This window comes from Amia ocellicauda, chromosome 8 (genome assembly GCF_036373705.1).
Source record: "Amia ocellicauda isolate fAmiCal2 chromosome 8, fAmiCal2.hap1, whole genome shotgun sequence".
Lineage (NCBI taxonomy): Eukaryota > Metazoa > Chordata > Actinopteri > Amiiformes > Amiidae > Amia > Amia ocellicauda.
Window position 1 is genome coordinate 41013645 of NC_089857.1, and position 12189 is coordinate 41025833.

General features: G+C 42.3%; 1 protein-coding gene across 1 annotated transcript in view; it reads left to right on the plus strand.

Annotated features, from left to right (window-relative positions):
• The window catches only part of ndufaf2 (NADH:ubiquinone oxidoreductase complex assembly factor 2), a 35890-nt gene extending 23990 nt beyond the window's left edge, over nucleotides 1-11900 (plus strand). The window contains exons 2-4 of the mRNA XM_066711423.1: nucleotides 110-199; nucleotides 4970-5010; nucleotides 11063-11900. Of these exons, the coding sequence (XP_066567520.1) occupies nucleotides 110-199; nucleotides 4970-5010; nucleotides 11063-11314 (383 nt within the window). The 3' untranslated portion in view covers nucleotides 11315-11900. The remainder of the gene's footprint in view (nucleotides 1-109; nucleotides 200-4969; nucleotides 5011-11062) is intronic.
• The last annotated feature ends 289 nt before the right edge of the window (nucleotides 11901-12189 follow it).

Sequence of the window (12189 nt, forward strand, 5' to 3'; positions counted from 1 at the left end):
GGCTAGGGGTAATAAGCCACATGCTGTCAAAGGAGCAACGCATCATCATAAATTCTGCATGGAGTTTATGTTTAAAACATTTCCCTGTTTTTTCTTTTTTCTATTCCAGGGCAGACCATTCGAGCAAGGAAGATAGTGGAGGCAAGGAATCCAGAGGAATATGCATATCAAGAAGGGAGCATTCCCTCTGAATGGGATGGTAATGCTACAGACTAAAAGCTTGAATAATATTTTCGAGAAGAGTGCTATAATGTCAGGAATGGAAAGTGACTCGCATTAACACTTTCTGACTGGCCTGACTTGAACCACTGGCTGTGACTGAGCCCATCTGTATCAAGCTGTGCTGCCATGCAGAATTGCATATTGCCCAGTGATTTGTGCCTTAATTCTGTGAAGGAGGGGTAATCATCGAGAGCTCCTTTTCCGCTCATTTATTTTTTAAATTGAATTTCTAAATGCACAGCCCATCCACTGAAGCTACAAATGATGTGTGTGTGTGTGTTTGAGTATTTATGTTCATGTTTATGTATTGTAGACATGTATATTTACAATGTATACAACATTAACATTTCTTGTGTGTGTATACGTGTATAGACTTCTTTGGAATAAAGGAAGCAGGCAAGTCTTTATAAAATAAAATTACAAATGCAAACAGTATTTTCTAGGCATGTTTGCTCTCTCTCACTAACCTGAGAGAGAACCCGAAGACAGAGCTATATAATTGTGTAAGTTGTGAGTGACAGATGCTTACGCTTGCCTGGTTTCTGATGCAGAAACAAGAAAAAAACAAAAAGGAAAAATAATCAAGCCCCCCACTGTAAGGAGAGTTAAACATGCTAATACATAAACAGTCTTTGTCTTTGATCATTAACAATTCAGACGCCAGAGTTTATCACAAATGCACCCGTAAAACCCCGGAACATTTTTTTTTTGGGCGTACGTTGGGGCGAGCATCTTTTTTCTGTGCGGTGCGGCGCACGTTTAATTTGACAGCTGAGCGGTCGTGTCTTGTCTGTTGAAAAAGCGCTTCTCCCTGGTCAGCACAGAACGCCCTGCTTCCTGGCGAGGAGGCGGGGGCAGAAGCATCCTGCGAGAGCGCGGCTCACCTCTCCCTCCCAAATGAGGAGACAGATAAATATTTATGGGTGCTCTATCTCTCGGATGCACTCTGCTGACAAGCCCTCTGTAATTTTAATTCCTTCTGGTCACCTACTGTACATGCTGATGGAATTTCTCATTTAGTTCTGTAGCTCATGTCAGCACCATTCCTGAGAGCACATCAGTCATTTTCAGTGCCTGTGGAGATCCAGAGATTGCAAGCTCCATGCAGCGTTCAAGCGTTTCGCTGGAAAGCCCTTGTCACTTTTTTCTCCCTCCCCCATCCTCCTCTCCCCCCCTCTTACTCTTTCTTTAGTGTAGCATTTAGTGATTAATGTGAGTTTTAATTTTCATGCTCACTTTTATGCTCATTAAAGTGTATTATGCAGCGGTTGGGGTATTAAAGTTCAGTGAAAATTTCATGCATACTAATAAGAATGCAAATGAGCTCTGATAAAAGAATGCCAAAATCCCAAGGTGCTCGGAGGAAACGCTGCTGTTCGTTATCTCTCGCAATGCCGCACTCCAGCATGCACAGAAAAGACTTGGGCTAAATAGATTTTCAACAAAAATGCAAGGATCTCAACGCTATGTGAAGAAGCTGCTGAATACCTTTTGCCTGTGCAGAAAATAATAAAGAAATCCATTGAATACATCTAGAGTTGGTTGGAATTCGTATGCTGAGGTCCTGTAGGGGGAGGGAAGAAAAATCTTCAGAGCAACCCGTAATGTTTTTTCAGTTGTTCGGAATGTGAATTATTGGTCCGATCGCACCGTATGCTCTCGATAATTATAAGAGTTTGAACATCATTTGAGTTAACTGCCCCCCCCGCCTCGCACGCAATGCCCCCACCACATTTCCATGAGCATAGTGCTAGTGTGCAGGTGTTCTTCAGTGGGTTTGCATTTGCGGTGTAAATATTGCCCATTAAATTGCTGCACAAGTGAACAAATCGCTAAATAACGTCATCATGATCCTAGTACTAGACTGAGCTGGGCCTCCTTGTTGTGCTAGCTCTTTGTCTGCATATGCCTAGTCTCTCTCGGTCAGGGTTACTCATTTTAATATAGCAGGCCTCTTTGTGTAAACCTCACCTGGAGTTCTAACTCAAACATATCAAGAATTGTCTCGTGCCCATTGGAAACCTTTTTTAAAGTTGAGATTAGATGATTTATTGGATTTAACATCTAATTGAAAGTTGGTCAGGAGATAAACATGTATCGTTAGGCTTTCACTGTCTATATATATATATATATATATATATATATATATTACACTCACCTAAAGGATTATTAGGAACACCATACTAATACTGTGTTTGACCCCCTTTCGCCTTCAGAACTGCCTTAATTCTACGTGGCATTGATTCAACAAGGTGCTGAAAGCATTCTTTAGAAATGTTGGCCCATATTGATAGGATAGCATCTTGCAGTTGATGGAGATTTGTGGGATGCACATCCAGGGCACGAAGCTCCCGTTCCACCACATCCCAAAGATGCTCTATTGGGTTGAGATCTGGTGACTGTGGGGGCCAGTTTAGTACAGTGAACTCATTGTCATGTTCAAGAAACCAATTTGAAATGATTCGACCTTTGTGACATGGTGCATTATCCTGCTGGAAGTAGCCATCAGAGGATGGGTACATGGTGGTCATAAAGGGATGGACATGGTCAGAAACAATGCTCAGGTAGGCCGTGGCATTTAAACGATGCCCAATTGGCACTAAGGGGCCTAAAGTGTGCCAAGAAAACATCCCCCACACCATTACACCACCACCACCAGCCTGCACAGTGGTAACAAGGCATGATGGATCCATGTTCTCATTCTGTTTACGCCAAATTCTGACTCTACCATCTGAATGTCTCAACAGAAATGGAGACTCATCAGACCAGGCAACATTTTTCCAGTCTTCAACTGTCCAATTTTGGTGAGCTTGTGCAAATTGTAGCCTCTTTTTCCTATTTGTAGTGGAGATGAGTGGTACCCGGTGGGGTCTTCTGCTGTTGTAGCCCATCCGCCTCAAGGTTGTAGGTGTTGTGGCTTCACAAATGCTTTGCTGCATACCTCGGTTGTAACGAGTGGTTATTTCAGTCAAAGTTGCTCTTCTATCAGCTTGAATCAGTCGGCCCATTCTCCTCTGACCTCTAGCATCAACAAGGCATTTTCGCCCCCACAGGACTGCCGCATACTGGATGTTTTTCCCTTTTCACACCATTCTTTGTAAACCCTAGAAAGTTTGGAGTTCAGGAGATTGTCTTGACCAGGACCACACCCCTAAATGCATTGAAGCAACTGCCATGTGATTGGTTGGTTAGATAATTGCATTAATGAGAAATTGAACAGGTGTTCCTAATAATCCTTTAGGTGAGTGTATATATATATAGATACTGTACTAACAATAGATAAAAAAAGGCACTAATTCCCAACACTTCTCCCACCTGACACTATGTACAAGATGCTCCCTAAAAGTAATGTTAATTAAGTATTTAAAGTGAAGTAGACGACTTGGGATCGCTTTAGCTGGATAAACAGCGAGATAAAGGTGGATGAGTACAAACGAGGCAGCAACCTTTATACTGACCATACATCAGCCGCTTAAAGGCCAGTTTGATGCCGCTTTCATTAATCCAACGGAGATGCATCACACAAAAATTGTTTGTTCTCCGTTTTGGAACAGAAAGGGCAATTCTTAATAAGTCCCCAGACATAATGGAAATGTATTTTAAAAAATGATGCCAGTTCTCCGAGGGTTATAATCATTTATGCCCCCAGTGCCGAACAAAACTTCGTAGGATTCGTTTAATGTGCAGCTTTCCTGCCAATGACACACAAGACGAGCATTTCACATTTTTAAGGTCAACAGGACTGCACGACACACTTTCACTTTTCTGAATGGTTGTTTCCTGCACATCCTCTAAGAAATCAATGTATAGCTTGTCAAATGCTCAAGGTTATAGCATTGATCTTTTAATCACTTAATAAAATAGTTGTGTCTACGTGGTCTTCCCAGCTAATATGCCCCAGTTGTCACTATGTTGCTGGTTTACAGAGGTCAGCAACCATTTTATTAATGAAAATGATTGTGTACATCGATGCAGCCTTTATGCTGATGAACCAGCTGCTTACAGGCTTGCCTCTATTATCATTTTATTTTGCAATGTGAATTATTTGTCCGCTTAAAGAGTGTCTTTCTATCCTTGGTAACACATCCCTGAGATGTAATCAGAGCTCCTCTCAATAAAGCAAATGCAGATCCTGGGGGAAAATAACGCATTTTTTCCCTCAGTAAAGTAAATTTCAATCAGAAGTAAAATGCAAATGTAATTGTCATCGTTTGTAGTAATGCCCTTTTGTGTGTGGATGTCTGCATTTGCATGCTGCTCCTAATGAGAACCACCTGCACTTGTTTGAAAGACTAAAAGTCTGCAGCATCGTGTCTGAAGTTTGCTGACATTCTGTAGTATAAACCTCAGCATCTTTAGTATGAAAATCTTTTCATTCACAGATTAAATGATTGTTACTATTACAAGCTTTTTTAAGGAGCCTTTAATCCTTACAAGGGAAAGGGCATATCATTAAGAATTAAGAGGCCACAACATTTTTTGTTAATATTTATCTTGAAAAGCACTAAAGGAAATGTTGAGCTCATGCTATGGTTTGAGAGAAGTCCAATGTTGTTATGATTGAACTTGCTATAGCAAAGCCACACACTGGAGATCACGCTAATTTGATCCATTTGTAAGTCATTTGAAGAAGGCCTTAAATCAGTTACATATTTGATAAAATCCTGTACGTGTGTGTGTGTATTTAAGTATATATTCTTTTATGTCTGACATTTGATGGGATGCTCTCTCTTCTCGTTTCCCTCAGCCTGGATTCGAGGAAGAAGGAAGGACCCACCTACAATTGAGGTGAGCTGTGATTTAATCTTGAATTGACTCCCACTTTGAACAAGGTCATTAAATACATACCCAATCAAAAGATAGAGTTCTGGAACGGAACATGCGGCCTCCGAGCCCGATGGGGTGCAGGCTGACCAGGAGTGTAAACTAAATGCAGTTTCTCAGCTCGAATTAGTAACTGAAAGACTTGTCAAATTGAACTGCACTATTTAATCTTTTCTCCCATAGTGATCTAAAACTTTAAGTAATCTATGCAGAAGGAGTGAAATTAATATTTTTTTCTTTGACAAATTCTGTGTCTCCCGCTTAGCATTTATCCAAGTGTTCGTTCGTTTTTTCAAAGCACTATTGCACCTTGAATTAATAACGCGCTTCTCGTGCGGTTTAGGGCGGTCTTTCTTTAATTAGTGTAACTGGCAGCCGACTCTATGGTATATACAGATGTTGCTCGTGTCAATCAGAAGATCTATGATTTCTTGAACTGCAGAGATTCCCCCACCTGCGCTGCTGAGCAATCACAGATTCCAGGGGTAGCTGAGAATTACGTGTTAAGAGAAGATGAGGCGCTGCAGACGTGATACTGTGAGCCGCTGTTGCCACTAACAACTGTCTGAAGGGAAAAAGCGTGCCATATTATACCGCTCTCTCTCTTCTCCCATTCTCTACCAGCTTTCTTTCACAGTTCCACTCCTGGTGTCATAAACCCCGTTGAACTTTAACTTGTATTCTTTCAAGACTGATTTCCAAAGCGGCCTCCCATTGAATAACATGCAGAACTGCTGACCCAATAATCTACAACTCTTTAGATTTCCACAGCTCCGTCCCGCTGAAATGGTTTAACAAATAAAATGTCCCAGGGTTTACGACACCAGAATCGGGTTATTTGACCACAAAGCACACGTCCATGAATTGCGCAGCTAGTGTTTTTATTTCTTTCTTTCCATCAAGGGTTCCACCTTTGACGACACGATTCTGAATATGAAACCAATTGCAAACTGTCGTCTGGAACGGGTTTCCTGAGAAGTAAAAAAAAGTAAAAACAAAACCATGCAGCACAGTCCGTAGGTGTATGAGGTTACGGAGCAGAAATAACCGAAGTCTCATCATAACTGACGACGTGGAATCCCTGCCACTGTTTTCACCCGAAGCTGTTCTTAATTACGACGGCTAACGGGGTAGCATTCGCCGGTGAGGGCCAGGTCAAACTTGCAGTGTTTAGTTTTGTGACTGGGTAGTGCTGAATAAGTGGATTTGCGTGTTTTCTTTCGGTGACCTTGCCTCTTTACTGTCACCCATGCAGAGAGAATGGGCTTTGTCATTAAAGAGCCAGTACTGGGGGGGCCTGCAGGGAAAATGAGATCTCAAACAGACATTCAAATGGGCGATGGATATTAGCATCCTCTATAGGAGAAGTCATTGATATGAAAATGTCTGGAAAAACTCTGCTTTTCTCCCCCCCACCACCCCCTCGGTGTTAAAGAAGGAAGCATGGCATTTTTGATTGCATTTGTGCAGGGTGATTGTTATTTAATGTTCCGTTTTCTGAATGCTCACAGCTTCATTCGTCGTAATGATCCAATCATGGATTTGTGCAAGGAGGCAAAGTGGCTTTTGCGTTTTCAGCATAACAGCCCCATCGCCAAGTCGCATAGCTGGAGCTGCCTGTCAGCGCACACAGAGCAGGCCTGTGGTTTCCAAAAGGGGTCTTCCGACGCAGGTTCTCACCCCGGCAGCCGACCTTGAACAGGATGTGTGAGTGCAGCCCGAATGAGAACATGCAAAACTGTGTCAAGCGGGGTAGGAGTGGCGGCCTTGTAGTACCGCCCGTCTCTTGTGGGGATTGTCATTTAGAAGTGTAGGATTCGGTGTCTCGGCTTTGTTTGTTTTTATTTTTCACTTCAACAGGATTTGACATCTGAGATGGATCTTGTTGACCCTCTCTGACTTTCTCCTCACCTCGGGGGCTGTTTCCATAGAAACAATTTATCACGTTAACAGGATGTAAGAGGGAAGGGACGAAATCTATTTAAAATATCACATCTTTAAAAAGTGCAGTGAGCTGGCTTTGCACTCTGGCAGACGATTGAAAAGAGAGAACTAGAGAACTGAACAATATCTAATTAGAGGTGTGCATTCCTTAGTGTTGTCCTTCATTCTACAATATGTGTTCGTGGCGAGTAAAAAATAAAATAAATCTACTTCCACCTAAACAACACCGCCAAAGGTGCTCAGAAATGAAATGATTTGTTTAAAAGAGTCTCTGCAAATAAATACCTCTGATAACAAATAAGGAGATGATTGATCCGCGAGATTTAATCCACAGAATCCACTGACTGCTGCCGCCTGTAACGCCACTCACATTTGACAACATGTAACAAGGAGTTGGCCAATAGCGTGGAAGATTACTGTGTAGTGAATAAATCAGTGATGAGATGCTAAACGGAGGGGGTGGCCTGGGTGGCAGGGTGCCTGAGACGGCTTCAGATTAACGCTGGGCCGCCCGTACTGTGAGTATAACGAGAGAGTGGAACTACCAGCTTCAATCAATTGTCTGACTTAATTAGTCGCAATGGCTGTGCGTTCAAGGTATCTGTGATTTGCAGGAGGTATCTATGACTGAGGATTTACAGACCTGCAGGATTGTGAATCTTTAGAAACCGGTTTGGCCACCATTACTCTATACCACTGGATGCACACCTATATCTCTGATCTTGTTTGTTTTTTTATTGTGCGGCCTGCCGGGCTGTCCTCAGTTGTGCTATTGCAGTATTCACCAGCAGTCCCGGGCTTGATGGGAGTTATAGAGATTGCAATGACCCGTTGAGATTAACGTCAGCCTCCTGTTCTTTACGCTGCTCCTTGTTTCCAAGTGTCCCAAAAGCAGCCGTCACTGTTCACTGGATGCTGTGCACTCGCTCACCTGACTGGATTAGTCCCCGAGTGAGAGTATAGGCCTCCAAAGGGAATAAACTGCTGCCCGAATGCACCTGGGGTTCTTTCATGCAACTGTTTGTGCATGCGTGTGATTGTGATTGTTATTTACATAATAATAAGGAGGTTCGAGGTAGGGGGAGTTGGAATGCACTTTTTATTTGATTTCTCCATTCACTGGTGTTCTGTTTTTCCATTTAATTATACAAAACAAACAGATTAAAAAGTAACTCTGAATGATGCGGTAATGTATTGTACGGTTTATCTGTTAAAACCAAGCAGAAGAAATGTAGAAAAGAAAGAGGGGGAAAAAAAGCGGCCAGCTGTCTTTAAACATTTGCCAAATTGTTGTCAAATGAAATTTATTCAGGTTCAACTGTAAAGATTCTTTGACCAATTATAATAATTAAAATCTGGACCGTGTTCATTTACCCTGGCTGGTGTTTCTGAAGTCGAGTTCAGCCCCTTTTACGATTCTCGAGAAAACGTGTCCCCAGTTAGAGGGGAAAAAAAAAAGGAAGAAGAAAAGATCTGAATAAAAACTAATTAATGGGCGAGTTGTGATGCTTTCATGCTTTTCCTCCCAAACTGCGAGCTTCTGGCAGAGGAGGTTTGAGTCCTGAAACCCTGCCAGCCGTACATTTCAGATGTACGTTTCTTTTGAAATAGTGAAGATTCTGGAAAATGAATTGTCAACCCAGTCTGTGTGGAGACGGTGTAGGAGAAGAAAGCACTTTTAGACACGTCTGACCCTGGGAGACCTGGGGACTGAGCTTTAACTAGGGTTGGTCAGCCTGGCTCAGCGGTTTCAGTTCTGCCTGTCTTGTGACCCATCCATTTATTCACAGGATGGCTATATATTGGTCTATATATTCCATTAACTAATAATATATATATATATATTATTAACTAATACAAAAAATACTTGTGATCAGAAGCACTTGAACAAAATTGAAAAGTTTGTTTTCCCTGTGTTTAGATTGTGGTTTAAAGTGTGGTTTCTTTTTTTTTACGATTTTAAGGAGCTGCATTCTTGACTGTGATTTATAGTGCCACGCTTAATGAAAGTCATACCATTAAACATCAACTGAAAACAAAATGCAGTCGAATCTTACAAAATTCGCAATGGAAAACTTCACTTTGCAATCCTGTCCATCTGTTTACCAACAATACAGGACTATAATTTTATATATGTATGTTTAAATGACAGAGACACATGTCCCTTATATGTGTGCATATATATATATATATATATATATATATATGACTAATGTACTGATACTGATGTGAAGACTGGCCTTTTGTTGTTCACTTTATGGGACTGGTTGGCCCTGCTCATAGCTGGCACATAGTTCAGCCACCCTTCAGGCATCGAGCGCGGCTGCATTCCTCATCCCAATCCGGCCTTCGGAGCGCTGACTGAAGAGACTCAGATTTTTCCTTGGCATCTAATCAGAGAAACTGTTGGAGAGCCATTGATCGTGATTATGCAGAGGTTATAAAACTAATGAAAAGGAGGAGGGTGGATTTGTTGCATGTTTCCCTTCTGCAGTTATTCTTGGTGCATACTGCAATGCTGAGAGAACAACGGCAAAACAGATTTATGTAAGACTTACACAACTTGCGTATCTCCTATGTGTGGTGTGCTTTATAGCTGCCAACAGGGAGGTACTGCTATTGCCAGGTGGCTGGTGTTGCTAAGACTCTTGCTTTTTGAATCCTCAGTCTAATTCAGTCAAAATGAATAAACAAAACAGCGGCCTTTCGCAGTGTTGTAATTGTGTGCCGGATCTTAAAAGGTGCCGTCGAGTTAAAGCAGAAAGCCTCGCTCCAATCGAGATGACCAGCCCAGTCCTGCGGGGGCCTCAGGCCAGCAGGTTTCACAGGCAACTGTTAATTAGCAACTGATTAATACCTGGGGGAAATGGTTGTTTTGACCAATTAAGCAAATAATTAGACTAATTAAGTGATTTCCAGGTGCAGAGTTAAATCCAGAAGCACAGTCCCCTGTTGGAGTGCGATGCTCACCCTTATACACTTATGTTTTCAGTTATATTATAAAATTATATTACTGTGTTGTGATAATGTGATTATTTCAAAACTCAAGACTGGCATAGTTCTGCCACAGTTTGTCAGAACTATCAATATAAATGTGCTGTACATGAAGCGAGCTTTCTAAATTAACTTTGATAAAAAAAACTGCTCGAGATTCAAAAGTAAAAAAGGAACAGGAGTGACTGCTTATGAGCTCAGGACTGTGGAAACATATTATGCCTTCAATTAAGGTTTGTTTATGCAAACCAACATCGAGAAACAAAACATGTATGTTATATAATCCGGTACGTTATGGAACCGGCACAGAAATACTATCAGCAATCTGATCGTATCAAACACGGTCTCCCCACCGGGAGGTCAGTTATGTAACGAATCCCAGTATAAAAAGTGCGAGACTAGAGAGGAAACTGTAAACTCAGTTGAATTTTAAGATCGAAATATTTAAATATCAGAGGAATTTAAATTCTACCTCTGCTCGTTTGGTCTCCGAGGGCTTCGGCTGAGAGTTGCGGATGATAGAATCTCTTTTCCAGAGAGATGATGTTTTGCATCGGCCTAAAACCGCTTTGCTTGGCCCAGTCTTTGACCATCTTCCATCCCGGCATTTCCACAAAGCCGTGTAGGTTATGAGATTTTTTGTTTTTTTCCCCCAGATCTCAAGCGTGCATTTTTATTCACAACTACACAATACTGCGGTAAAGCTGTATACAGACTAGTATTTAATAACAAAGCTGTCGTAATCTGAGTCACTGTGGATTAATGCTTTGGTGCATTACATTTATTCACTTTGGGCTGAAAAGGTTCAGTCCCTCAAAACCACACCAGGAATTTTATGTGACATTGTTTCAGAGATGATTCAGTGCTCAACCTCGCACTGTATCACTCTTTAGGTGACCTGTCCAGGACCCTGCCGCCTTTACCTCGGCATGCAATCGACATGAGGGGTTGTGAGGAGTGTCCTACTGTCCTTGAAACACAAGGAATTTTACCCTCTGTGCTACCGTGACCTTTACAGAGGTCTTTCCATGTTACAATTGCTTTTGTTCCTAATCCACTTTTTCTGTTGACTGTGAAGGAACTTCTGAAGAACGAACGCTACCGGCAGAATATCAAGTTTCTTGCCAAGGAAGTGGAGGAAAGGGAGATGGTGCTCCAGGCCCAGGAGTACAAGGAAGGGCTGGTGGCCCAACCCCCGCAGACGCAGATCGCAGGGCACGCCTCGGCACCAAACTACGGCGAGGCGGCGCCCAGCCAGGACCCGGTCAGCACCGCCAACGCGTTCGAGCCCGGGGCCTGGAAACCCTCTGCGGGCGACACCAAGGCCTAGGCCTCGTCAGGAACCGAGACTCTGAGCAATAGTTATGGACATTGATGTAGTGTAATAGATCTTGTTAAATCAAAACCAAAAAAGTATGCATAAGGGTACCCCCCCTCCCAGAAAAATACTTTCCATTCACCTGCTCTCTCATGACTAGACTGAGCTGTAAAATATTCAGAATCACATGAAGAGATTAATCAAATAAAGGATATTGCGGAAGAACTGTAACTACATTGAACGCCCCCACGCGATCAGCCCGTCGAGTCTGAAAGGCTCTTGGCCGCGGGGCAGACTGGTGCGTTCGTTCGGCTTGGCATCCCATTAGTGTTTATGAAGGACACTGCGCTCGTATTTCAGCGGCCCGTCGGGGGAGGCAAAATGACTTGTGTGTTTTCTCAGACGGGGTTTTCACACGAAAGTGCACGAAACATGATCCGTAATGTTTATGCAGCATTTTGTGATGTTAAAGACGGCCTAAACATACACCAGGCTGGACTAAAGAATAATTGTATTTTCATATTTCACATCAGTTGAGCAGTGAGGAGTGGGTTTCTCAAGCATGTATGTAAAGTATGTAAATAAATGGTAAATTATGTGTACGTGAGTTGAATACTTATATTTATGTATGACTTTGTCCAAATCGTACTCCAAAATCTCAAACCGTACACTTCCACAACTGCCAAACACTGCTCTTGGCATCGAGCGCTGGCCCGTGCCTTCACTGCGGCCGGCATCGGCGGTTGTGAGAAATCGCACACACCAACATCTCTAATCTCACGACTCCAGCACTCCAGAGATTTAAAATACCATTTAATGCTCGTGATCTTTTTTGTCAATTCTGAAATAAAATGAAAAGAAAAAAAAAGTCACTAAAATAGTGTTTT